This window comes from Alternaria rosae (genome assembly GCF_020736505.1).
Source record: "Alternaria rosae strain MPI-PUGE-AT-0040 chromosome Unknown BKA58scaffold_1, whole genome shotgun sequence".
Lineage (NCBI taxonomy): Eukaryota > Fungi > Ascomycota > Dothideomycetes > Pleosporales > Pleosporaceae > Alternaria > Alternaria rosae.
The window spans coordinates 3,313,686-3,339,803 of NW_025763570.1; the positions used below are offsets into that span (position 1 = coordinate 3,313,686).

The window sequence follows — 26,118 nt, forward strand, 5'->3', positions numbered from 1 at the left end:
AGGAAGGACTTGAGGTGTTAGAGGCCATGCTTGTATGAGTAATCCCTTCTCAACCCCCTTTTATTAAACGAGATGGACTGCTTGGAAAAGAATTCACAGAGACTATCATATATTGATGACATCTGATCTGTAGGATTCGATCGCCGACATCCTTCCCGTGAAGTTGGTAAAGTTGCCCTGTCTTATGCACAAGGTACGGATCCAGTCGTGTTGGTCAGGCCGTCATGATGTGTCAGACGAAAGCTGGACTTCGACACAACGGGAGGGTTTTAATGGGCTTCTGCTTGTTGCCGCTGCGCCAATGCAGATGTTGAACAACTGAGGTATGCATATTCGTTGCTGCTGCGTTCGTGACCGGTAGTTAGCCCAGGAGGATCTGCCAGAACTTGTTGAGTTGATCAATTGCATCATCTTAGTGGCTGAGTTCGTCTTCGCCGTTACACTTCGTATCATAGTTATGGAAGGGATGTCCTTCACTTAATCTGGCCAGGTTTGAACAACGACGCATGACGTAATGAAGGACGGTTGAACGTTTTCACGGCCAGGTCATCGTCGGAACCTGGGGCGGACTAGAGTGTAAGACGAATTTTGCGTCATAGGCACGAGGTGTACCCGCTGGTGCTCATGACGAAGTGCGCGATGTGGAAAGGCGAAGCTGGGAGGTCATGGTGTTTAGTGGAGTTAAGAGCTCTCCAGTGCTGGATCCGCCAACTCGGAGCCGAAGATCCGGGTCGGAGAACCCAGCATCTCCGATATCCATCTCCACGACACCAGCATCAACAACACTCGCGTCTGCGGCCTTAAATCTAGGATATTGTAAAGATGCGATGCTATTGGGTCGATATGCTAGCTCAATCGTATTGTGCAACGACCTTTTGCCGTGTTGAAGACTCCCAACGTTTGAAAACTTCAGATGGTTTTAGAGCTGTAAACTCCGATGACTAGTTCCGTGAGTCTTACCATGGCCGCATATATGTGGCTTGGTTCAAGAAGCAACCGGACCAGATTAAACAATATACCGGAGCAGTCTTCAAGGTATATAAGGTAGGTGTCCATCAACACTTATATGTACCAACATACCTACTATCACCGTCTCATCACCTCTTCAACGACACTCAAATCCAAACACGACATCATTCCACAGCCTCACCAACCACCAACCCTCCAAGATGTCCAAGTCTACAATCGCCATCTTCGGTGCGACAGGCAACCAAGGCAACTCCGTCGCCCGCACCATCCTCACCGACCCCTCCCTCTCAGCCCTCTACAACGTCCGCGCCCTTTCGCGGTCCACCACATCACCCAAAATGCAAGAGCTGCAGTCCCTCGGCGCAGAGCTATCTGCAGCCGACATGGACGACCCCACGACGCTCCCCTCCGCCTTAGCAGGCTGCACGCACGTCTTCCTCATAACAACAACGCAGTACACCGGCTCAACGCGCGAAGTCGAAACACGTCAAGCACGCGCCGTATGCAGCGAAGCCATCAAACAAGGTGTCAAATACATCATATTTAGCTCCATGTCGCACCCATCCAAGATCAGCAACGGGAAGTTGAAGAACGTGGAGCACTTTGACGATAAAGCTGAGATCGAAGAGTATATCCGGGGCTTACCTGTTCAGAGCGCGTTCTTTGCTCCGGCATCTTTCATGCAGAACCTGGAGGGGAGGATGAAGCCCCGGCCTTCTCCCGCGAATGATGGGACGTTCGTGTTAGGGGATATCTTGCCGGGGGATACACCTGTACCATATATCGACATCACCGAAACGGGGAAGTGGGTTGGGGCTATCCTTGCTGAACCAGAAAAATACGCCGGCAAGTTTTTTGCTGCAGCAGAGGCGTTGTATACCCCGGACGAGGTCGCGGCGATCATGAGTAAGGTGACGGGGAAGACGGTTACGCATGTTCAGCTTCCAGATGAGGTAGTCAAGGGGTTCTTCCCAGAGGGGTTCCGGGAGCAATTGTATGAGATGTGGGTGTTGAACAGGGAGTATGGGTATTATGGCAAGGGGCAGGAGGAGGCAGTTCAATGGGCGAAGGAGCAGGCAAAGGGGGAGTTGACGGGATTGGAGGCGTTTTTGAGAAAGAACGACTTCAAGTTGGAGTGATGATACATGGCGCGACAGTGTGTACTATCAGGGCGCTGTCGGGGGCTGAGAACAATGGGTTATTGCTTGAGCAAATGGTTTGCGCCCAGTATAGTATGCCTTGTAGTGTTACACAGTTTTGTACTTCTATATGGATAGTGAGTTCACAAACGATACAATACAGTGACTCAGAAGTCTAAATTACACCACGATTTTACAAATGTATGTTTTCACGCTTATGTAGCCTGCAGTGGACCTCAGTAGCCATTGTAACCACCCTGCATGTTGGGGTCGGCAGGGTAACCCCACATCGCCATTGAATCGGGAATGAACAATGCTGACAGATCTGCATCCGAGCCTGTGCCTAGATCAAACTGAGTAAAATCGAAGTTGATATCGAATGGTTGTTGTGTGCCAAGACCCATCATATCTGGTGTAGACTGTGCGTTCATGCTGGGATACCAGTTCGACATGGCTTGCTGAGAATGCTGCGCATGGGCCTGTAGGGCGGCTTGAGCTTGTTGCTGAGAACGAGATTGCGCCTGCGCTTGCGTCTGCTGCTGCTGAGAAGCGACATTGTTGCTGCTACCCATTGCGACTTCTGAGAGAAGGTGAAGCGGGGTTTGGTTTGCAGGTGCTTGGCGCGTGGAAGGTCGGGAAGTTTGACTGTTGTTTCGGGTGGGATCGTATTCGGGATCCGTTTGATGCTCGCCAGCGGCACCCTCTTTGATGTGGGCGAATCGCTCTTGGAGGCGCTTTGCAACGAAGTAGAACTTTCCATGGGGCGATTGAGCATCGCGGGAGACAATGGCATTGAACATTGAGACCAGTTGCTCGGTATAGGCCTCGATCTTGAGATCTTCCTGGTTGATGATACTACCCACTTCGCCGGAGCTAGTGACTGATACCCACATCTTCATCAAGCAGACGATCGCGTAAATGGCTCGTACGCCTGGATTCTGTCAGCGCGTATATTGCAATGGAAATAGGGCACCTTACAGAAAATGACAGGCAGAGTCAGCAGGATGTCAAGTTCGATACTTAGGATCGTGTCTAGGATGCCGTGTGTAGCAGTGAGACAGTCACCCAGAGCACCTATGTGTGCTGGGCCAGCTGGTACATCTTTCTTCACTCCAGATGGTAGAGACGGCGATAGCGTATCTGAAACAAAAGGGGGTTGTAAATCGGCGGAGCCTTGATTTTGGTGCAGTGCAATTTCATGCAGGTATAGGTTCGTGACGTGTTCTGCTAAGCGAAGGGTTGCTACGACTGTCAGTAGACGCAATGAATCATGACTGCTACAACGTACGATCGATTTCACCCAAAGCGGAATTCTCCTCCCTGAGTGAGCTGAGCTCATTCTCAAAAATCTTCAGAGCATAGATGACTTTTGGATCGGAAATGGTGACCTCGACTGAAGGGTCGTCCATGCAGAACTCCACTGAGATTTTTTCTCCTATATGCGCCATCTTAACCTGCTGGCAAAGTAGTCTGTCTGAAGGCAATGCCTCGGGCGAGGTCTCAAGTATGCGAACACTCTCCGCCATGTAATTGGTCCAGCGGAGCAGAATCGGTCGTCGCAGAACCATGGTAATACTCATGCAGAGATAGTAACAAACAAGGAATGTCCGACGGGCTTCCACACTGCTAGAGTTGGGATGGTACCTTTTGAACGGACCAACCGAAAGTTTCATGACATTTGGAGTTGCCTTTCTTCCGAGACCCAGGTCAAGAGCCATTACGGCAGCGCAATTGACCATCATGTAGAAGTTGTGCTGCTCAAAGTGAAGAGGCGGCCGATACCAAAGCACAGATATGTGTAATGCCTGAACGATTTCGAGCGACTTTTCTCCGTTGCGCCAAATGATGTCGGCAAGCTGATCTTTGAGAAGCTTGGTCAACTCGCGTTGCGTCTCTTGCGAGACCAATTGTTCTGCACTTCCATGCGAAGACCCAGCCAGAACAGCGAGGAACAGAAGCGGTTTCTTCTCTCGGACTTCACGGGCTGTCGTACCAGGAGGGAAAGGTACGGCAGGGAAATGTGGACAAATCTCGTTCACGTAACGGAGGAAAACCCGCTCCGCAATGTCCGGTGTCATGAGATTGTCGATCAAAGGAGTGATGTGTGAATGGTCGGCGTGAATCTTGTTCTTGCTTGTTCGTCGCATTTCCGGGTGCTCTGCTAGATCGCGATGAATAGCATCCATGTCCTCGGGAATCGTCTGGAATGTTAGTTTTGGCTTCACGTACCATTGATTCAACTCACAGCGTGCGCATTGTCCATCTTCCTACGCTTCGGCTCGGGCCCTCTCTGCAAGCTCTGTGCCGGACCATAGCCGGCTGGTATGTCTGGGTATCTGGCCGTCGGCGGCTGAGCCCAGTCGTGTTCCAGTGTTCCCATTCGATATTGACCCTCAACCGGCATGGGCATCGTGTTGGTGCTGGCGTTGGCGTCCGGTTGTGGTATGCCTCCATGATGCCTCATTTCCGGTACTCCCGTCTTTTGCGCGTGTAGTGTAGCTGTCAACGCATCGATCTTGCGTTCGAGCTCGGCGACTCTGCTGTCGGCCTTCTTCTGGCGCTTCCGTGTCGGCGGTGTTGTGATGCAAGGTCGGCCTGCTTTTGCGCATCGTCTGCATGATACATCAGGTCGCTCTTGGTCGCAGCGGACCTTCAGTCCTCGACATGAATCGCATGCTCGCGGGCGCTTGAGGTCAGCAGGGGATTTGCCAGAACCAGGGGTGTCGTGGTCATGCGCGTCGTCGTGCTCGTCGTCATCGTGTTCTGTCTCTGGTCCCGTCGGCGATGTCTGCGCAAGGGCAGGATCAAGAATGTTCCCTAGTGGGGCGGGCTGCGACAGCTGTGACAGCTGCGGGGGTTGGTGTTGTGTTGTCGGTGATGGAAGATAGTAAGGGTGGCCGGTATTATGCTGTTGTTGTGCAGACGCCGCGTATGCCTGAGGCCGTGAGGGTTGCACCGAGGAGGCACTCGAAAACAATCTTGGGTCGATTTCGTGGTCTGCCATCGCGAGCAACCTGCAACTCGAATCTTAAGTCCAGTAACTGTCGGCGTCGGTAGTATAGTGACCGAACTTCCGCCTGTGGGTAAAGTTGTCAGAACCCTCGGCGTTCAGGTGTCAGTGCGTGCGCCAAGCCAAACTTGGCCTATAGCTATTCACTTTTGTTTTTGTCTATCACCTTGTACAAATGCGCTGCCGTCTACATCAGTATAAAGATAAGAGCTTAAAACACTCCAATGTAATGTAGACTTCTGAGCAAGTAAGTTTTACAATTCTACGGAAAGTCGGTATTTGATTCCCCTCTCCAATTGCATGGACTGAGGCGTCAATGGGAATTACAGCAGTGCTTGTGTCGAGGCTCTAGCATGACTACTCTGTCATATCGCATGCAACTGTACATAACAAAAAAGCTCGTCAAAGCTGCAATGAATATATTAAAGCTGTAGATAGAGTTCATAACATTATAAAGCACATAGACCATCCCGCTGAGCTCATCCTGAGCTAACAGGTGGGATAATGGCGACCTCATCGCCTTCCACGATCTGCTTGTTCGCGTCCTCGGCATCATCTTCGCCAACGTCGACGTACTCCATGTTGATTGTCATCGCGCAGCTGCTCAGCACCTTGTTACGAATATCCGGGTACCGCTCCTCCAGCATAGCAAAGACATCGCGAGCTCTGACGGGTGCAGGAAGATGTTCGCTTGTCTTGCCAGTAAAGGTGGAGGCTGCCGCAAAGTACAGGATCGAAAAGTGGCCCGCAGGCGCTTTGGCGGGTGCCATGATGCCTGTTGAGAAATGTCAGAATTGTGTCGCGACATCATCAAGTCCTAAGTGGGAACATTGAAAATTCAATCAGGAAAAAATTTGCTCCGCAGTATGACGCCGAAGCGACAGTCGGATAATACATGCTATAATTTTGAATACATCATGAAACGGAGTTGAGTGAAAGGAGACGATGTACATACCTTGGGCGTGTGAGGTGTAGGAAAGAAGGATGGAGGTGTGCGGAGGAACATGTGAGTTCGCGCAGCCATTAGCGTCTCTGCACAGACCATCTTTGGAGCGCGCCTTGCCTCCGCCGCACTTTTTGTATTGACGACATCATTCACCATTCGCCTCAAAATGTATCCTCATTTTCAGCAGGCTGCAGGCTATGTATGCCTGCAATGCCAATGGCGCTTGCTAAGCCAGAGAGGTGCCTCTCGGCAGATACGATTTTCTCGCGGAATTTCTACATTGAAAGTTGCGCAAACACCAAGGCGGGCGCTTCATGTCACTGGCAGTGTAAGTGATTCGCCCAGTACGCCGTTCACAAACTGACAGATATCAGCGCTCGCCACTATCATCACATACCGCCATTCCCACACCGCCTCCGGAACCGTCTCTTCTTCCTCGACCTGAGGGTGTTGCAATCCGCGAATACCTCGAGCAGTGGCAACATCAGTTTGGTGGACCGACCGAGGAAGTGCTTTCAGCATTCGAGAACCACCCCGAACGTGAAGACATACAAAATGGCCTATCGAAGCTGTCGTCTGCATTCAAGGCCGACGAAGACGCGAGAGAGAATGAGTGGGATGCTGCTGAGGAAGACGAGGGCGAAGAAGTGATTACGATCGGGCTGTTCTTGAAGCCTGGCGATGTGGTGGAGCTTTCACAACCGGGTCGTGAACCTGTACTTGCTGTGTTCGTGCAGCAACTGAACAACGACAGTCAATTCTTCTCCGTCAACGGCAGATGGACACATTCGATCATAAGTCGGGTCTCCTTCGCCATCCAAGGCTGCATCGACCCAGCACTTCTCCAGCCGCTCATTCCATTTCTACCCACAGATCCCGGCGCGGCTAATCCCAAGGGCGAGGTTCACGTCCCTCGAGACTCCGCTGCCCCTGTGATAGCGAGCCTTGAAAATATGACGGAGGAAGCCGAGAAGATCTACCGAAAGAATGCTCCGGTTCTAGACACAGCTTATGATATCCTGGCAGACAAGACGAGAACACGGATGATGACACTGACACAGATTGCCAAGTTTCTGCTCGCGCGGGGGTCCCCCGATTGGGTACCATCGCCAGCAGCGCTTCTAGCAGTGCGAAAGGCTTTGAATCACAACGAATTTCGCTTTCGCTCCGATGGTCGTAACCACCGTCTGACAAACATGTTCGCTATCAGACCCAAAACTGATGTCGAGGTCGTGGAAACAGTTCACGAGTGGATTCGAGAATACAGAGAATACCTTGCCCTCTCTGTCAATAGCCCTTCGGAAGCCAGACGACGGCGCACTGACGGCGCCACCCATATCATAGATTTCCTGGCAAAAGCTGGCAGGATCATTTCAGAGAGTCGAAAATTGCGTGAGCCAACCTACGGCGGCCTTGGACCCAGTAAGACTTCGGTGGCACAGAACGGGTCTTCTAATCTGCACATCACTTGGGGGGAGCCGTTCACAAGCGCTGATAAGCAGATCATCAACTTCCTACAAGCATGGGTACTGACTGGTCAGTTCACGGGTATGGCTGGCCTCCATGCTGCTTGTGCGAGCTTGATATCAGCGTCAGGTTTCTATGGTTCGGACGTCTTTGGCGATACCGGAGCTTCTGACGATACCCTCAGCAACATCAAACCTGCTACTGGGTTATTGTTCTTACAAGAAATCGGAGTCATTTCACCACACGACAATCGAGCGATCTATGACGAGCAGCTAATGCTGCCCACTGTCCGTCTGTCTCGTAATCTAGAGTTACTCAACACTAAAGCGGAGCTAACAAGAAGGAATCCTGACTTCCGGGATTCAATGGCGAACCTACGTCGTGACTGGGGTTCGACCACGGTGTATTGCATTGACGATGTCGGCGCTCAGGAGATCGATGATGGCATATCGATTGAACGAGTGAAAGACGCAACCTCGGAGTTCTGGATCCATGTACACGTCGCAAACCCAACAGCATTCTTCGATAAAACACACACACTGTCTGGGCTCGCCGCGCATATGACTGAGTCTGTCTATACACCGGAGCGATCTTTCCCAATGCTTCCAATTTGGGCTAGTCAAGGCCACTTCAGTCTTGACCGTAACCGTCCGGTCATAACTTTCAGTACCCGTATCGATGGTGCTGGCAGTGTGCTAGAAACAAAGATACAGCATGGATTCATTCAGAACATCGTCAGTATCACACCATCCGAGTTAGCCACTCTCCTGGGTGATCACAGCACTACGAACACCCGAAGAATTGTTGTTGGCGGAGAGGTGCCACGTAGGTCGGAGCGGCCGCCGCCGAGTGTTTCTTCAAGTCAACTCGAAGAACTGCGTGATCTTTATACTGCAGCTCAAGCCCTATGGGCTTCTCGCAAGGCTGCTGGTGGCGTTCGATTTGGCACTTCGAACGTCAACGCCCGTGTCTTCGAGAGCGCCACTCAGGGAGGTTTAAGTTGGAACGCTCCCTTTCTGGACAGGGCACGTTTTATCCAAGGAGACCCGATCATCGAGGTGACGAACTCGATACCAGAAGGCTTTATGCAGCTTACTATCGGGCCCAAGAACATCGTTGAAGAAATGATGATGCTTGCTGGTCGAACTGCGGCGGCTTGGTGCACGGAAAGGCACATACCCGTCATGTACAGAGGCACTGTCGAACCACCTAGTGGAGATTTGAATGCAAAAGAGCTACAAAAGCTCGTCCAGGCTCACTACGAAGAGCATGGAAAAGTAAGACTCGATCTCACTGCGCGATGGTCCAAAGCACTTGGCATGGCTGTTGCACATTCTTCACCCTTGCCACATAAAATCATTGGAGTCCCTGGCTACATCAAGGTCACCAGCCCTCTTCGTCGATTTTCTGATATGATTGCGCATTGGCAAATCGAAGCCGCTGTGCGATGGGAGGCACAATCCGGTAGGAAGTTCGATGAGACCCAGGCTTCCATGTACAAAGCTCTGCCATTCTCGCAACGACAAATGCAGGAATCTATTGTAACTCTTTCACCTCGAGAACGGATCATTACCCTAGCCAAGCGTCACTCAACGCGATTCTGGGTCGCCCAGGCGCTTCACCGTGCCCTCAACTACAAAGAGGCTGCCCTTCCCGATTCTTTCAAGTTCTGGGCTCGTCGCGTTCGCCCAGGCCGTTACGCCCTTGGCGACATACCTGAATACGGTCTCCAAGCTGTCCTGAACGGTGACTATAAAGAAGGTGACGAGTGGGAAGTAGCGCTAGATAGGGTCGACCTTTTCACGAGGTTGATCTATGTCAAGCCGATTCGCCTCCTTGATCGAGTCACCGATGCGCTTTGAGCGATCGTGGAGTCAAAATTATGGTGCAAGTCCATCGTGCAGAGACTTGGATTCTATCGATAAGCATCATGTTTCCTTCCGAGCAGACTGTATGTCTGACAGGCGAATAGCTTGGCGTCCCGCGGTGGCGCGAGGAGGCGTTTTCGTACTACAGCACGGGACGGGCGCTCCGTCATTGCAGATCGCTCTCAATTACGCACCCGATTCCAAATTGCCAGCCTCACATTCACGACCATGGTGTGATGCGAAATGGTCAAGATAGAGCACTGCAACAACGTCCGGAGCAATGGGAATTTGCCAAGGAAGGCTAGAGCGACGGAGGCGTCCCAGCACGCACACCTGCAAGCCATTCCAAGCAACTAATGCATTTGCTCCGAACAGCCAGCATTCGTGTAGATCCGTGGTGTCAAGATCGTGTTCTCCGCTCGGTTATGGAGATGAGGTAGCGGCACGGCAAGCAACCCGGTTCGTCGTGCATGCGCGTGCGCTTGAGGAGACCCAGAGGCTCGGGCCGTCAAAAGGTGCGTCAGATCTGTGTGCCGTGTCAAGCATCCTGTAGTACCCCGACGGTCCCTTCAATCCGCTTGGCGATATCTTTTGTACAACAGCGCCTCAACGTTTGATGAGGACTAGCGTCAGCGCGATGCAACGCCACCAATCCCGTAGTCCAAACTTCGGTGAAAGCCCAGCATATTTATCATTAGCGCTCATCTTCCTGCCAATGACTCGCGGATATCCAATTCAAGAATGAGGCTCCTGGTTCTCGTTCATCTATCACGGCAGTTGGCTTTAGATGATGTCTGTCATTTTGTCCTTACATAAAGGTACCCCGAAGCCTTCATTATCCGAGATCCACTAGCCTACCCAAACTCCAGTGTATATCTATGAGATCACTTGCTATACTCAATTAACGGCCAATTGCCCTTGTATCGCTTCTCGCCCAGTATTCACCACTATGCAACACAACCTAGCAGAATAATCTCATTCTACCATGGCTGAAAGTACAAGTGCGCACATACATATCGCGCAAGATCAGGCCTCGACTTTGGCCGAGACCACTCGGAAGAAGCAACAGGCTCAACAGCCGCGCCAACTGCTCTCATGTACAAAATGCAGAGAGCGAAAGGTCAAGGTCAGTCATATCCATCGATTCGCAGTACAGATTGTGAGATGTGAGATGCGGACAGTATCCTCGCGGTGCACTTTGACTGCACACTGAGCTGATGTAGCATAGTGTGATCGCACAAAGCCATGCTCGGCATGTTGTGCCCGTGGCTCTCCACGCGACTGCCACTTCATCGCAGAAGATGGCAATTACGCCCCAATCCAACAAAGTTATGAGCTTCGTAAACTGCGCGCCGAAAATTTACGTCTTAAAGAAAGGCTGCGAGCCTACAAGATTTCGGCAGATGACGATGACCTGGGTCATGTGGATTCTTTGGACTCACCTCTCAATGAAGGTACTGTACAGTCGAGACGGCGAGCTGTGAAGCAGATACGTTTCCAGACTTCTGAGTGGCAGGATAGCATTTATTTTGGCTCGCCTGGATTAGCTACTGTCCTCAGTGATGTATGTATACTCTCACACACCTTGAACATCAATCTAACATCAGAAGTTCTCCTCAGTGGATGCTAGCGTTCTGCCATTGTCGTATACACTACCTCGAGCCTCGGATATGTTTCGCAGTCTGCCAACGTATCCCTTCCCGACTCTCTTCGTTGCTGCACCCGATGAATGTATCCCACAGCTAATTAGCTGCCTACCCGTGAAGGATGAGCTTATGGAGTACTATGGAATTTTCCAGCGGCTTATCTGCCAAGTGCCGGTGGAGACAACGAAAAAGGAGATCGAGGCTTTCCTTTTCGACGCACGAAAGAACTCCCAACTCTATCCGGCTACTTTGGCATTGCTTTTTGGATTCATCGCGCTTGGCGCACAACACTCAATCTGGGACAAAAGCGGAGGACGATGGAACGCCAACGCCATCGAAATCGAGACTCAGAAGGGCAATATTTACAGTAGGTGTAGGTGGGGCTATTGGAGTTCGAGCTAACGCTCTTGATCTAGTTGCAGCAGCGATGCAAGCTTTACGCCTGGCTTCTTTTACACACAAGCCATCTCTCTCCGCAATTCAGACGCTCCTTATGATTGGGAGTTATCTAACCAACAACGGAAGAATGTTGGATTCGTTCGCGTTGTTTGGTACTACGATTCGCCTTGCCCACTCGATTGGTCTTCATCGTCACGCGAAGTACCTAAATCCTGCTCCTACGAATGAGAAAGACTGCGTAATACGACAGAAAGTTTGGTGGCATATGCTGCACATGGATGAACACATGTCTATGACCCTTGGAAGACCTCTAGGAATAAGCGGCATTGGAGACAATCCCTGGCCGGCTGAGTTGACGACCGACCCGGTTTTATTACGATTCGGCGAGTTCGTTAACCACTTTACGATACTGGCCAGACAAATAGTGAGTAGCGACTGCTTGACGAATGCCAGGATCGACGAGTTCACCGATATACTCCGAAGATTACTAGATACAATACCTGAAACGCTCCAGTTTCGTGACAATTGGATGCGTCCCGAGACTCCTCTGCCGGACTTAAGTGCCATAGCTACTGGTACGTTTCAACACTCTTTTGCCCGTATATTGGTCCTCGTGCTCAACAGGTACGATGTTGCCATCAGGTACCTACACCTTGAGTTGGAAGTATTAAACGAAAGCCCGAACAGCGAAACCATTGGCGGCTCTCCTGCTGTCACTCCTTCTAGTGTCTAAAGAAGACATCATCTGATGTATGCATTCGCTCACATGCTGCAGTATACTTTTCCAATGCTCACACCTACATCCTTCTTCTGAACCAACAGAAAATTCAGAAGCATGCCACTTCAGCCACTACCTCAACGGGCAGAGATAATGTATTACCATTTCAACGTGCCAACCGCCCCTCCCCCTTGGATTTTTCACACGAGACATACTCAACACAGGCTTTATATCGTGGACGAACGCTGGTACTTTCTTCTTCGGAAGCTCTTATTTCTGCTTTCATGTTCTTCCATTACAGAGACCCAGCTGCGCTGGTCGATTGGACAATCGCACAAAAGGCCTTTGATGGTTGTATGATCCTTCTCTTGGATGCATTAGAATGCCGAACAGTCACCACCGGCGCATTCAAAGCGGAACAAGCGTTCGTTGTCTTCAAGGACCTGTACGAGAATAGTGTCCACGAGCTTGCAGGGTTAGCCGTAGAGAAGCTCAGCTTTTGCTTGCAGGAGTTGCACAGGCTGGTAACGCGACCGTCTGATGTCCAACCACGGGAACATAGGCATACAGTTGTGCAAGGGGCGCGGCACGTTGAAGCAACACGAGCTCCGGCTGCGACTGACGCAGTGACGGGTCACACTGGAATGTTTCCACTCGAAGATCTAAGCCAGCAAACTGTCGCGAACGAAGTCCTTGCCTCGATGGCTTGGAACAATCCCAATATCACCACCCAGACCGAGGAGCATCGTCATGCGGAAATACATCGCGGAGGTACATACAAGAAACAAGCCACAGCCACCGAGAACTATGTCGACAATACTCGATTCACAGACGTCATGCAGGGTTTGCGCAGATCGAACACGTTGCGATCAGCGTCCACACGATACGCGACTCCGTCTGAGGACGATCATATGCAGCCACATGGTTACACTGCTCCAACTTCGCCCGCAGACTTTTCAATGCTGCATAATCATCAGCTGAAGAACACAATGGATCATCGTGGGTGGCAAACTTCCCGAGGAGATGAAAGCACCAGCCCGCTTCACTTAGGTACCCAATTTCAGGTAGTCGCAACATCAGAAGACCCGCAGCACGACATGGTTTGGCATCATGAATGGAGTCATGATGTGTCCGGCGGGATCCAGCAGCGCAGGCCCCAAGTTTCCGCATGGCCACAAAGGCATAATTCATGTCCCGCAGTGCCTCCAGTCAGCGCTCATCCGCCGATTCTTAGACCAGTTTTCTCCTCACCAGGTGACATCGACCGGCCCATCATGGTGCGAAGGTCACGAAACACGCCCATCACCTCAGCCGAGCATACATCATTCAACACATCACAGAGCTTCTCCCGGGTTGCAGAGACGAATCCAAGCACCCCCTTCACTCCTCAGCGCGCAGCACCGTTACAGATGTCAAGCATTGCTGAGATCACACCAGGCTTTTCATCGACCGTTCTAGGAGGGTTCCATGGAGAGGAAGGGCAGATTACATCACAAGTCGTGATATACCCGTCAATTACCGCTGCGTCGTCATCACTTACGCCTATGGCAGAGAACATGAATATGAATGATTGGAGTAGATACTTGGGTAACGAACGCCTGGACTAGGGAACCATCTGATTGGCACAACACTGTCTTGATCAGATTGCGAGGGGACCACTTGTTGATGATACGTATATTTGGTATCGGAAATGGAACAATTCAGACCAACATCATGGCAAGCCAAAGTGAAAAACATTCCTTTGCGTTAGTCGCATACATCCCCTTGCTGGTCTGGCATGTTGTCATGTGCACCAGCAGACAAGATTACCACACCATGACTGTTGACATTGTCCTCCATCTTTTCCCATTTCCTTCTTCAAGCCTAGCAGAGTACCCGGCACTTCGGTTCAGATAGCATCTTAATGCGAAGCTACTTGGGATTATTTGTCAGCAGCAACCCCGTAGTCTGGTTTCGGCGGCTGCTGCTGGCATTCGCTGGAAGCCGCGCGAGTTTGGATGTATGACTGGATGGCATGCCCTCACAGCAATTGTAGCGTGTGCGGAATTCGGCCCAGGTAATCAAGATGACAACCTGTGTGAGGTGGGATAATCCCGTACAGCGTGAAGTCATCACGCCACAGCCCGCCACGGCTCTACTCTGACATCCACACCCATTCACAGCCATACGTTCTCCCGTCTCCATTCCGCCAATCAGAAGCCAACCCACTCTCACAAACAACAACATGGTGCCCACGTGCTGGCACGCAATCCCGATGGTCTGGAGTGACAGGCTGTCGGAATACGTCTCCAGGATCGAGGCCCCCACAGAGCCGGAATCGTTGTCTCGATATCGGTGAGGTACGCGCGAATGCTACCTCGCACAGCAGCCAACCAGCCAAAAGCCACACGCAGCAAAGCGCTCAACGCCGATAATTGCACATGCTGCAGGGCGCCATCGATAACGCCGCCGATCTCCACTGCTTCGAGCCGCGAAGGCGAGTTCTCTGTTCCGAGCATTGGTTTCGCACTCATTCTGATCGACGGAGGACTTGCTCTGGGGGCCAGATTCGCAAACTGCGGTGGTGTGGAGTCATGACTCGAGTTAATACGTGCAACGTTGAGCCTCACTCTTTGGTGACCTGCGTTGTGCGCGTGTATGCTGGGATGCGTTGGTGTTGACACCTCGAGGTTTGCGCTGATCTTTTGGTGGTGGCGAGTGAGAAGCGCTTTTCTCAGCTTTCACCGGGCGTTTGCAATTCCAACGCCGCCCAACGCAATCGCGTCGTCATAGAAGACAATGGGCTTTTCCGCTGCGGAAGTGGTGTCTACCGGGATGTCTGCACGCACTGACAGTACGCCTCTGGATTGCTTTTTCCTCCTCGAATGCCACCGCATGTACTCATCAGTCCAGAAGCAGTAGTCTATACATAGACATGGGGGAAAGCCGCCTTCTCTTGCCAATGTCCAGGTACGATGCCAAGACGTTTTAACATAATCTTGGATTTAGTAGTGTATGTTTATCACAGCTGGTCGGTGTAGGCAACGCTGGAGAGGGAGTAGTAAAGTAGCACGGCGTTTGTATGCTGATATGGCCTGATGACTGCATAGTGTACATGCTGACATGTAGCTAATGTAGCCAGGACCTTTTCACGATCATGCATGTGCAGAATCTGGTATACGGGTGACTATCTCGCTGGTTCATGTTTGTAACTTCGCTGTAGTATGTGTGAATATGATTTGAACATGTAGCTTACTCCACACTGCAGCCCGCAGCAGCTGGAGCGAAACTTGTGGACATCGCCCATAGCGACGACGAAATACTTTTTGTCAGAACTGAGAGGTACGCTTTAGACGAATTCGCTGAGTGTTACGACTGCGCTTCGATGTTATAGTGGTCCTCAAGCGCTGATTAACTTGATGTTAACTTCTCCGCGCTGCAAAGCTTGAGCATCAAGACTATCCTGCATTTGCAGGTAACGAAGAGAGACGGAGCATCCTGATAACCCCATGCTATGAATCAGTCAGAAAGGAGACGCGAAACCAGTTTTTGGACACATGGTGCCAGTTAGAGTACAAAAGAGACGGATTGTTTGCCATTCACCATGAGCGTTCTGGCAAGGCTAAGCTGTTGCCTAACGTCGCAACAATAACGCGGGAAAAGTCGGGGTAAGCAGAACATCTGACGCTGCTGGCCGGCTGTTCGACAGTGCCGATGGGACTTCTCCTCGTCAAACAGAATGATTATAAAACCACGTTCCATCGTAATAAACATGGAAACTAGATTGCGCACACCCGATCTAACTTGCACGCAAGATAGAATACTGTGGCACACCTCTTTGTCGAGTGCACATCAGAGAATCATCAAATCACCACAGCTATGAGCGTAGAAGAGGATGGAACCACCACTCACAAAGACAAAGATACACGCGGATGTCGATACCTCCTGGGGAATGACACCTCAGACACACTGACGCTTCCCGACGGGCGCAAGCTGGGCTACGCACGGTACGGTTCGCCTACTGGCCATGCAATCTTCTATCACCACGGACTTCCAGGGTCGCGCATCGAAGCAGCTTCGTACCAGGATATTGCTCTTGAGCTCGGCTTACGGATAATCGCGGTCGATAGACCTGGAATCGGCTTGAGCACGCCACATCCCCAACGAACATTGCTGGATTGTCCGAGAGACCTACAATGTCTCGTTGACCATCTGCAACTCAAGAGCTACTCTGTGCTGGGCGCATCTGGCGGAGGCCCCTATACTCTTGCATGCGCAGCAGCACTCCCTGCGTCGAAGCTCAAATGCGTATCCGTTGTATGTGGGGTCGGACCAATGGACATCGGCATGAAGGGAGCAGACTTCCAGCACCAGATTGGCTTCCCGTACGCATGGAAGTACGCGCCCGTCTTCCTCCTCAAATGGTTCTTCAACCGCGATGCTTTCGGGCGCATGGATCTGAGTGACGAGCAGCGACTTCAACGTGTGCTTGACCCCTCAAACCTCGCCTCAATCAAGGATCTGAGGGATCGCGAGATCATGGCAGACGAGGATTTCATCCGCCTGGTGTTACGATCAACTCGCGAAGCGAGAGCGCAGGGGTTCGATGGTATAGCGCTGGATGGGAGAACGATATGTAGTGACTGGGGTTTCCGCGTTGAGGATATCAGGAAGGATCTGCCAGTGCAGTTGTGGTATGGCAAGGATGACTGTTTCGTGCCTGCCCATCATGGAGTGCAGATTGCTGCAAGACTGGGTGGTGGCATCGAGAACGTCGTTTTGAGGGTAGAAGATGATACGCATACGACTATCACGCAGAGGTGGAAGAGGGCGCAGCTTGAAGCTATTGCTGCCGTCATGCAGGGATGAGGATGCCAAGCCTGTGCTGCGGTCGATCCCACTCTAGCCTTGCACCTCCGATTATTGCAAATCTTTACTCAATCATCAATACCGTGTTCTTCGTCGCGGATGCTCCAACCTGCCCTTCTCATCAACGTCGCCTGCCCGTCTGACTTGGATTCTTTCATCTGTTGCTTTTGTGTACCTTCCCTCTTTCGGTTCTGCGCAGACTTCTCGTCTTTGGGCTTCATGAGCTCGTAATGTTCCAGCCACGATCTTGCATACTCCCATATATCAGTAAAGACCGCCCATGGCCGCCTTCCATACACCAGACCAAGCGCGACCACTACGCAAACGGGTATGCCGATAGCCCAGAGCTGCCAGAAATATGGCCCACCAGGGCGAAAGCCGTCGCCCATGCTGAATATACCCGCAAGTAGGGTGAGCGGGAAGACGATGGATGCAAACAAGCTGAGACGAAGGCTGAACTCGCCGTCTGAGACGCCTCTGAACGCCGCCCGAAGGTTGGCGAGATCGTTCGACACTGAGTTGAGGGCTTCTGCGCGATCGCGCAAAGGCTGCATTCTGGTGTGTAATGTAAGGAAGTCTTTTTGCGCGTCTCGAATCGCTAGAGATGCGTTCGCGTCGACGCTTTCGCAGCCTAATTGCACGCCGAGGCGTTCAAGGTTGAGATACATTGCACGCCAGAAGTGGTTCAAGTGTCGACGCATGTAGTTGATGTCCTCGGCGATCTCGTTGATCTTCAGTAGGTCTGCCTTCCATTTCTGTTTACTCAGGTTGTCGTCGATCTGGGCTTGATAGTCGTCAGAGAACCATTCGCCCCTGGCGATGGTCGTGTTCATGAGCTCAAGTTGGTTGACCCAGTGCTGAGCGACATGTTTCAGGAGGTAGTATGCTGCGTTGGACGACTTCTCGTTCGTTTCCTGAACCAACTCAGGAGTAGCAAGCTTCGTCCAGTAAAACACCATCTCGTTCATCGCACTGGTTAGATTCCGCTTCTCTTTGAAGACTGGAAAATTCACTTCTTTTGTCCCCAATCCGACTTCAGAGAACATCAGTGGGGCCAGTGTGGAACATCCGTTATGGTACGGCCAGCTCTGATGTGAAGTTTCCCGGAGCACATGGGAGGCGCCCCAGTCTTGTGCTCGCCAGAGTGCTGACCTGCTGTCAAACGGCTCTTTGGCTTGTAGAATCAAGCAGTCATCCAAGGTTTTTCGGGTACTACTATCGAGTTTGATATCGCCCACGATTCTACACTCGCTCTCTGTCTTCCCCGCCGTCGACGAACCATCAGCCGACTTTGCCGATGGTTCTTTACATGTCGCAGCAAAGGCAGGGTCGACCAAAAGAACCGCTAGAGCCAGCACGAGTCAGCCACGATTCAGGAGTCATGATTGACATGAGAAACTCACCATCCCATCCCAAGCCATCTGTCTTCCCGTTCGCCAGAAAGTTCTGCGACGTCCAGAATGACGCGCACCGTCTCACAAAAGCATGCCTTCGATCAGGCTTGCCTAGTGAAGGTATGTCGATGTCTTTCCACCTTTCGTACCTACGGCGATTCACCGCAAAAGAGGTCTGCAAGCTCAGGACATCTACTGAGCTGGGGTATAGCAAAGTGCGCAGCTCATAGTAGCGCAAAGTAAATGATTGTCCGGGTATTGACATCGACGGTAACCCTCTATGTGGGATGGACCAGGAATCCGTAAAGTTCCACGTATTCATCTGCTCGCTGAATACCAAAGGGTCTACACCCAAGTAGTGACCCAGTGCATCCACATAATCTGGCTCCATATCCTCGAGAATGAACAGACGCTTATGCATCTCCTCGCGGCTCTTGCTTGCTGACTTTTTTCGGAGGTATGCTCTAAGCGCATCAGCAGTCTCAAAGACACCCTCTTCCACCACAACCACGCTTTTGGTCTTGAACTCCAAGCAATAGCATCGGCCCGGTGTGCGTTGATGCTCCCTCTCGTAGTGTTGCCTGACAGCCTGACGGCCGGCTTCTCCCTCATTGGCCAGCTTTTCCAAGAAGGACTTGAGCGCTGGGAACGCATCCTCCAGCGTGTCGAGACATTGCAGGTAAGGCTTTCCTTCGAAGCGGGGAGGTGGGCTGGTACATTGTCCGTTTTGTGCCGATGAGTCCGTCATTATAATAGGATCTTTGGACAAGGCCATCTTGATAGCCGGACAACTATAAAACGGGGCTGACAATTACTTATAGCGGGCCAGAAGAGAAGGCTGAAAAAGAGGACTTGCGCGATCAGCTCCTTTCCTTGACCGGATGCTGACAGGGGACACAGGCGCAGTTCAGCGCTGCGTTCGAACCCCCCCCCCCCCCCCCCTCGCGCATGGTGGCTTACCTACCAGTCCTCTTAAATTAAATGCACACTCTCAGTTATGCGATTATTTCGTCATTTTCCGCAGAGGTCCAATGCGGCTGAGGATGCTGCGCCCGCGGCCCAGGTGTGGCTGCCTGAGCTGACGACCCCGCTCAAGCCGCACATCCACATGCTACCAGAAGCAACTATACTCTACACCCATCCAGACTTTCCTTCGCAGCCCTCCTTTCTCTAAGTGAATGCGCATCACGCGTCCTTTACAATGGTCACTTCAACCATGCTCGTCCCGTCAGGTACCCCTGCAGGCCACCCAGCCTTGCAGCCAATTCCTCTGTTCGGTACAACGCAGAGTGTTGTGCAGCCTTCTCCCAACGATATGTTCAACCATGAATCACTCGATCATTCCCAACCTTCTATAAGGCTTTTAACCATATCGCCAATCTTGTCAGCCGAAGGCCTCATCCAGTGTTCCATATCGCATACGACCATAGACCATGCGCCCTATCGTTGCTTATCGTACGCGTGGGGCGACCCTGAACCGAAGCAACTTGTATTGATGAACGGCGGATATTTCTACGTTCAACCGAATCTATTCGAATTTCTGAAGGTCACCAGAGCCGACACTGCACGTACGACTCATCGATATTGGATAGACGCTGTTTGTATCGATCAGAACAACACGCCCGAACGCAATTACCAAGTCATGCAGATGGGGAGGATCTACTCTGGAGCCGAAACGGTCATCGCATGGCTCGGACCCGCGTCACAAGAGACAGTTTTACATTATCATGGGATTCTGCAGATACCGCTGGATGATCCTAATCTCCGTCGCCTTATGAAAACGACCGTATACAACGACTTAGCTGGTAATCAATATTGGACCCGAGCATGGATTACACAAGAGCTCATACTTGCACGCCGTATCAGCGTTGCAATTGGGTCACTAACTTTCACGATCAATAAGCTCCTAGAGATGGTTCGTGCCATCGGATTCGCATTCGCCAGACGTGAAGCCGTCAGCCAAGTATCAGCTCTTGGTAGTAGCAGTCACATCATCGTTGGCAACCCTCTAGCAAGCCTTCTGTTAACGTTTCGTGACAAAAGATGCAGCGTTGCCAGAGATAGGGTCTTCTCACTACTTGCACTATGCTCTGAGACAAATGCTATCACGGTCGATTACGGTTGCTCGGGGTTTGAACTGGTGTACTCCATCATGAAGAGCAATGAGCATACCCTCTGCGCTTGTTCCACTCTCGTTGTCATGCAAAGCCTGGCGCCTGAAATCGACGACCTTCTGCCCAACAGCGATTGCCAATTCAAGAAGGGACCGTATATTGAGATTGAGACAAATGGGACTGATTGGATACATATTGGGGAGGGAAATGGATGCGTCGTTCTTAACTACATTTGTTCTCGGGCTTTTGTGACGAAGGAGACGAGGTTTCTATCTCGTGCGACCTATTGTGGGCAGGAGCATATCCAGGCGTTTGCAACAACGCTCGCGCCAACCAACGCGTACTCTACGTATTCAATAGAGCCAAGAAATAGGCAAAATTTGGGTAGAAGCTTTGCCGCGATCGGTCCAGGGCGTGCAAGAATCAGGATATCTCTTTGGTCTCTCTTTGATCTATACGGTAAGGATAGCCTACAAGAAAGACGAGTCCAGCTTTGCCCGAGGTCATGGACTGGGACTGATGGATCGATGACTTCAATTCGTGTGGGTTATGGCAACTGGGACATTAACGCTGCTGAGTCTGCACTAGAAGAGTCGGCGTTCTGAAGACGAACCCGCCGAATGAATAGTATATATCATCTTAGATACCAGGCTACAACAATAATGTCAAACCCTCTAAACGCCCTGGCTCACTCCAAACTTTTGAGAATAGCAGGCAAAACCTCCACCTCAGTGAAATCCCAAATGGTACTCGAACTCCCCGAAGCCCAATTCGCTCCCGTCCAAAAGGTATTCGTCGTGCCTTGCAGAGCCACGAAACGCTTGTAGAAGCCGTTTTTGATCTCATCCACCGAGACCGACAAGGCGAAGGGAGAGTGATTGTTGCTAGCTTTTATCGTCGCAGATTGATTGGCAGGAGGCATATCGAGCGCATTGCGGATGCTCTGGACTGTGGCGAGAATATCGGACGTGAAGTAATCGTCCGAGGCTTCCATGGGAGTGGAGTATTGCACTGAGTAGAGGTTGTCGATTTCGGCGGTGAAATAGTATGCGCCGGGTAGCCCAGGGATGCCGAAGGCGGCTTTTGCGTCGTAGTTGTAGAGAGAGACGCCCTGAGGGAAACCAGTGTTGGCCACGACTGCGTTCCAATACCCGCTGCTGTTGAAGCGAGAGAACAGGTCGGTTTCTTCCGTGTTCAAGTCAAGGAACTGGTCGAGGAGGGCGACTTTAGGGGGGATGGTCATGAGTAGTTTCTTTGCCCGAATAGTTTGGGTACCCGATGGAGTCTGGGCGATCAGGGTGACGCAAGACGGGCTGCGTGTGATGGATTTGATTTTGGCGCATTTCACGACAGAACTGTTACCCATCCCGAGCTTCTGTTCTGCGGCATCCCAGAGCGCTTGCTGGTTGTGATTTGCTTGCGAGACTTTGGTCTTGTCTTTGCGGGCTGAGACTTGCATGGGATTGAAGAGCTTCATCACGTAGAGGGTAGGCTGGGCAAGGATGTTGCCCATTCCTTGGAATTGCAAGAAGCCATCATATGCCAGCGCACTTAGATCATATTTCCGTAAGAAGTCACCCCAGGGCATCAATAGGTCCTCCGGAACGGGGTCAGGGAGGTGGTATCCGCGGAAGAAGTTGTCTGGATACTGCGTGAGAAGAGCCTGGTACTTGTCCAGCGCTACAGCAGAGGCGTTAGCGTCGACGACGGGCCATGAGGGCCCGACGACAGAATTCTGGAAGTCAACTGCCTTGGGCTGGCCACCGGGCTTGAAAGGAGCGAGGGGAATGTTGAGGGAGTCGAACAAGTGTCGAACGGTGGTGGTATTGACTAGGACTTGCGTGCCGTAATCGAAAGTCTCGCCGGTCGCCGTATCCTTGTAGGTGTTGGTGTGTCCACCCAGCCGGCACTCTTTCTCAATGAGCGCAACCGATTTTCCTGACTGCTGCAGCCGGATGGCAGCGTGAGTGCCACTGGAACCTCCGCCGACGACAAGCACGTCGTAATCAACGGCGGCAGCCATAGAAAGGAAGCCAGGCGCCACGGTCAACAAGCCTAGCCGCTGTAATTGTATCATTGTGGTGGAGGGAGTTTGAGGATGGAAACGAGAGGAATGTGGTGCGGGAAAGAGAAGAGATGTACCTTTGGTACAACCGATCCGAGGTCATAGATGAGGCGGACCGAAGACGGGACGACGGCGCTATTCATCTAGTTTCGGCGAATATGTTTGTCGCCTCTATGATGGTCTCGGGGTATACCATGAGAGAGCTAAGTTCTAAGTTTGACTAATAGTCCTGTTACTACATCAGCGGCTGCCCTACTCACCGCTTTCTCATTTGTAGCCAACGCCTCTGCCAACGCGAATTCGCCTCGACCTACCAGAATTTCATCACCTTTATGATGCGGCACTTCACAGGCGGATTTAATTTTCCAATGGGCTCGTAGTTCAGTTGCAGACCAATAGGGACAGTAAAGGACGAGTGAGGAGTCCTCAGGCGCGTTCGCGCGGGTGATATAGGACCACGCGTGGTTTTTGGCTTGCGCGTCGGCAGCTGGCAATGCGAGGACGGAAGCGGCATCGATACGGTTGTTGCATCTAAACAAAGCCGCGAGATGTAGCTGTCACAGAGGAGGCTGGAGGCTGGAGACTAGGAGACGTGACGCGCTGAGATGCGATGTTGTTGTGAGTGGGTCAAAGATCGCTACTCGTCTCGCCTTACCAGCCTCGCGAGGCTAGCCCTAAGACCCACTTTCACTATAGTCCGGTGCCTGCAGGAAGTCGCAATAGACGCCGCCGACGTCTTTTGATGATCGCACTTGACCCCAAAGTGTTGCTCCTAGCTCTGCTTCTTTGCAGTCCCCCACAAGCTCAATGCAAGAACGATCAACTTAAACCCCTCACGATCGCAGGGAAATGAACAAGCCCGTGGAGACAGCAAATATGAGGTCATGACGGTTACTCGGTTGTTGTCAACACCCCAGAACGTTGTTCTCCACTAGAAAGTGATCATTTGAGTGTAGTGATATTGTTATACCATATTCTTCTATACTCCCGTATCAAGAACGGAAGAGTGAGTCTATAAACGCAAAGACGCTTGAAACCAAGAATGATGCCTATGATGATAAAGAGGGATAGGGGTATACCAAGAACGCCGATAAAAAAAGATACTGATCCCAAGAGTCTGCGGTGCGTCAAGTGTATCTGCTGGTGGGATACGCAAAGGTCAATATCATCAATGTAACCACACAGCTCATACCAATACTTGGAAGAAGCTCAAACCTCGACTTTGTGTACTCCACTTCACACAGTTACTCCTGAAGCTGATGCGTTGGACACGCACCCCGTCCTTTCTTATCCCACCACTCCTTGATACAAGTCTGGGGCAGATGTTAGCATGATACGTTCACGCCGCACTTTAAAGGGGAAAGGACATACCTCATGGAACTTGCACCAGCAAACCAACCTAGCCATCTTATCCCCAGATTCAAAGTCTTCAAGGCAAATCGTACACTCGGCCTGTCTCCCCTCTTCGTCAACGCAGTCCTTCTCAGTCGCGACATACGGAAACATGCCACGCGCAGCATGGCTCATTCGACTTGCGTTACTGGCGCCTTCACCATTACCTGCACTGCTCATACCGCGGGTGCGTTGAGTGGGTAGGCTGGCAGACGTTTGCGGCGTGAGTGCAGCTGTTGGGCCTGGAGAAGCGGAGTGTATGGCGATGCATTCTTCAATGTGCTGGGTGCGGTCTGAATCGTCGTTGTCAGGGCCTTTGGGAGGGAGCTCTTCGCCACAGATTGGACATTCGTCTTCTTCGGGGATTTGGCGGCGGGGGCGGGTTGGCTGGGCATTTTGAGGTTGAAGTGGAGGCGGTACAGGGGTTGACATAGCTTGGCTGAAAGGACTTGTCCCCGAGAAAGATCCGTACCCGAAGTTTACACGATTTTGTGCGTTGCGGGCCCGGTTGGTAGCTACGGTTTGGGAAATGAGAGGTGCGCGGTGATGTGGGTGTTGCTGCTCGATAGCAGATGGCGGAAGAGGTGGCAGCCGCCGCTCTCCCATATGCGAGCCCGCATGATAGCTCACTCTCCTACTTTGATTGCTCTCATTTGTGGGGTCGCGTGTACCATATGCATGGCCCTGGCCTGCATTGCGCGAAGCATCGTGTACGCTTGACGACGACCTATGTGCGCGAGGATGTGGGGGTGGTGAAGGTGGGACCTGTGAAGATCGGGGTGGGATTGGCCGAGAGCCATGACCGAGTGAATCGTATCGTGGAGGTGGGCTGAAGTTTGGATCAGGTACACAAGGATTGCAGACGCGGACTTCCTCGCCTCCGCCTAGCGCTGGGTTGCGGAACGGGCCGAAAGTCGACATGGCGCTCTCGTCTTCTCCTGTCAGATCGACGAAGTTTGCTATACTTTCAGACGGCGGATGCACGATGAACTGGCGTGGAATAGTAATACGATGTGGCGAGCATGAAGCGCACACGACCCTTCCGCATTTCCTGTTCTTGTAGTCAGTAGGCAGTCCAGACAAACGCAACGTGCAGGCTTCCATGCGGACTAGGCACCTCAGACCCAAACGTCCCATGGCTGACATGACTGCGCGAGTAGACTTGATGGTACGTACCTGCAATGATGCCTCCTGAGTAAGAATGTAAAAGGCTTCTTGCACACCGGACACTGAGACACCTCGTTATCCGGCTGCCATGGCGGCAGCACAATATCACTTTGTCTCCTCATAGTACTCGAGTTCGCTTGTGATGTGACAGGCGGGATGGGAGGTAATGCGCGGGCGGAAGCAGGCGACGAGTCCAACAAAATGGGATCCGCACTCGAGTCGCCCGCGTTTTCAGAGTGCATGCGTATGCTCGAAGGCCGCCTCATGGGCGAGTCGGCGGTTGTGAGGCGTCGCTTGCGGTCGGAGCTGCGGGAGGAGGACGAGTCGGTGCGTTGCGAGGGGCGGTTTGGGAGGGTGTATCGTGAGGACGAAGGGTTCGAGCGAGCTTCCGTGGCGGCAGCGGGGTTGCTATTTACAGGAGGTGGTTGTTGGTTGGCGGTGGATTCGGTACCGTCTCTTAGGAAGTCCATCCATGTTTCGCGGTCCTGGGCCAGGAAGTGTGATGCGACAACGCCCTGTGAATGGTGTCGGGAGTTGCTGCCTATAACAGCCTCGCGTGGCCCGTCTATGGTGCTGCTCGCTCCGTCATATTGACCGCCGTATGCGTGTGAGTGGTGTGAATAGGGTCCACTCGGGCGTTGATTGGCGTTCGGAGGCATTTGGGAGGGCTTGTGACGGATCGACGCGACCGAAAGCGGAGGGAGCGATCCAGCAGAGGTCAACGGCGCCAAGTTCACTCGCGAGTGAGCCAGTGCTTATGTGATGGTGAACGGGAGGGGTGGTCTTCGTAGAGAAGGTCGGCCGGCTCACGGCGACATACCGCCACTTGCTTCGGCGTCAGCGTCGCGCCTGGGCTTTGGTACTCCGAGCGTGGATGGCGCTGCTCGTTTCAGTCAGCCTGGGGCCACAGGGCAGCTATCTTGCACTCGCCTGTAAGTCGCGCAGCGTTGGGTTGCTACGTAGAGGCCGGAGATGG

General features: G+C 52.0%; 10 protein-coding genes across 10 annotated transcripts; 5 read left to right on the top strand and 5 right to left on the bottom strand.

Moving 5' to 3' along the window:
- Positions 1 to 1,057: 1,057 nt before the first annotated feature.
- Positions 1,058 to 2,557, top strand: BKA58DRAFT_21398 (uncharacterized protein). The gene has a single exon (XM_046166099.1). It carries the CDS (start codon positions 1,170 to 1,172, stop codon positions 2,106 to 2,108), a length of 939 nt encoding a protein of 312 aa, XP_046031437.1. The 5' UTR covers positions 1,058 to 1,169; the 3' UTR covers positions 2,109 to 2,557.
- BKA58DRAFT_21385 (uncharacterized protein) lies at positions 2,227 to 5,180 on the bottom strand. Its single transcript, XM_046166095.1, has 4 exons — positions 4,354 to 5,180; positions 3,397 to 4,309; positions 3,087 to 3,350; positions 2,227 to 3,039 (listed from the first exon to the last, which is right to left on the bottom strand). Exons 1-4 carry the CDS (start codon positions 5,110 to 5,112, stop codon positions 2,345 to 2,347), a joined length of 2,631 nt encoding a protein of 876 aa, XP_046031438.1. The 5' UTR covers positions 5,113 to 5,180; the 3' UTR covers positions 2,227 to 2,344.
- Positions 5,181 to 5,520: 340 nt separating this feature from the next.
- Positions 5,521 to 6,101, bottom strand: BKA58DRAFT_373512 (Molybdopterin synthase sulfur carrier subunit). The gene is made up of 2 exons (XM_046169230.1): positions 6,074 to 6,101; positions 5,521 to 5,893 (listed from the first exon to the last, which is right to left on the bottom strand). Exon 2 carries the CDS (start codon positions 5,886 to 5,888, stop codon positions 5,598 to 5,600), a length of 291 nt encoding a protein of 96 aa, XP_046031439.1. The 5' UTR covers positions 5,889 to 5,893; positions 6,074 to 6,101; the 3' UTR covers positions 5,521 to 5,597.
- A 114-nt stretch (positions 6,102 to 6,215) lies between these two features.
- BKA58DRAFT_21406 (uncharacterized protein) lies at positions 6,216 to 9,536 on the top strand. Its single transcript, XM_046166103.1, has 2 exons — positions 6,216 to 6,392; positions 6,439 to 9,536. The coding sequence occupies exons 1-2, from the start codon at positions 6,231 to 6,233 to the stop codon at positions 9,391 to 9,393; spliced, it is 3,117 nt and encodes a 1,038-aa protein (XP_046031440.1). The 5' UTR covers positions 6,216 to 6,230; the 3' UTR covers positions 9,394 to 9,536.
- Positions 9,537 to 10,384: 848 nt separating this feature from the next.
- BKA58DRAFT_447198 (uncharacterized protein) lies at positions 10,385 to 13,921 on the top strand (the record flags this gene model as incomplete). The annotated part of the gene is made up of 5 exons (XM_046174221.1): positions 10,385 to 10,525; positions 10,628 to 10,963; positions 11,010 to 11,412; positions 11,462 to 12,019; positions 12,220 to 13,921. 5 exons carry the CDS (start codon positions 10,385 to 10,387, stop codon positions 13,767 to 13,769), a joined length of 2,988 nt encoding a protein of 995 aa, XP_046031441.1. The 3' UTR covers positions 13,770 to 13,921.
- A 1,608-nt stretch (positions 13,922 to 15,529) lies between these two features.
- Positions 15,530 to 17,044, top strand: BKA58DRAFT_21413 (Alpha/Beta hydrolase protein). Its single transcript, XM_046166108.1, has one exon. The coding sequence runs from the start codon at positions 16,021 to 16,023 to the stop codon at positions 17,008 to 17,010; it is 990 nt and encodes a 329-aa protein (XP_046031442.1). The 5' UTR covers positions 15,530 to 16,020; the 3' UTR covers positions 17,011 to 17,044.
- Positions 17,045 to 17,078: 34 nt separating this feature from the next.
- Positions 17,079 to 19,152, bottom strand: BKA58DRAFT_434317 (uncharacterized protein; the record flags this gene model as incomplete). Its single annotated transcript, XM_046173257.1, has 2 exons — positions 17,079 to 18,355; positions 18,414 to 19,152. 2 exons carry the CDS (start codon positions 19,150 to 19,152, stop codon positions 17,079 to 17,081), a joined length of 2,016 nt encoding a protein of 671 aa, XP_046031443.1.
- Positions 19,153 to 19,719: 567 nt separating this feature from the next.
- BKA58DRAFT_407740 (heterokaryon incompatibility protein-domain-containing protein) lies at positions 19,720 to 21,123 on the top strand (the record flags this gene model as incomplete). The annotated part of the gene is made up of 2 exons (XM_046172039.1): positions 19,720 to 20,601; positions 21,010 to 21,123. 2 exons carry the CDS (start codon positions 19,720 to 19,722, stop codon positions 21,121 to 21,123), a joined length of 996 nt encoding a protein of 331 aa, XP_046031444.1.
- A 42-nt stretch (positions 21,124 to 21,165) lies between these two features.
- Positions 21,166 to 22,926, bottom strand: BKA58DRAFT_21417 (uncharacterized protein). Its single transcript, XM_046166109.1, has one exon. It carries the CDS (start codon positions 22,593 to 22,595, stop codon positions 21,207 to 21,209), a length of 1,389 nt encoding a protein of 462 aa, XP_046031445.1. The 5' UTR covers positions 22,596 to 22,926; the 3' UTR covers positions 21,166 to 21,206.
- A 901-nt stretch (positions 22,927 to 23,827) lies between these two features.
- BKA58DRAFT_302529 (FYVE zinc finger-domain-containing protein) lies at positions 23,828 to 25,801 on the bottom strand (the record flags this gene model as incomplete). The annotated part of the gene is made up of 3 exons (XM_046166931.1): positions 23,828 to 23,896; positions 23,955 to 25,026; positions 25,152 to 25,801. The coding sequence occupies 3 exons, from the start codon at positions 25,799 to 25,801 to the stop codon at positions 23,828 to 23,830; spliced, it is 1,791 nt and encodes a 596-aa protein (XP_046031446.1).
- Between the last annotated feature and the right edge of the window lie 317 nt (positions 25,802 to 26,118).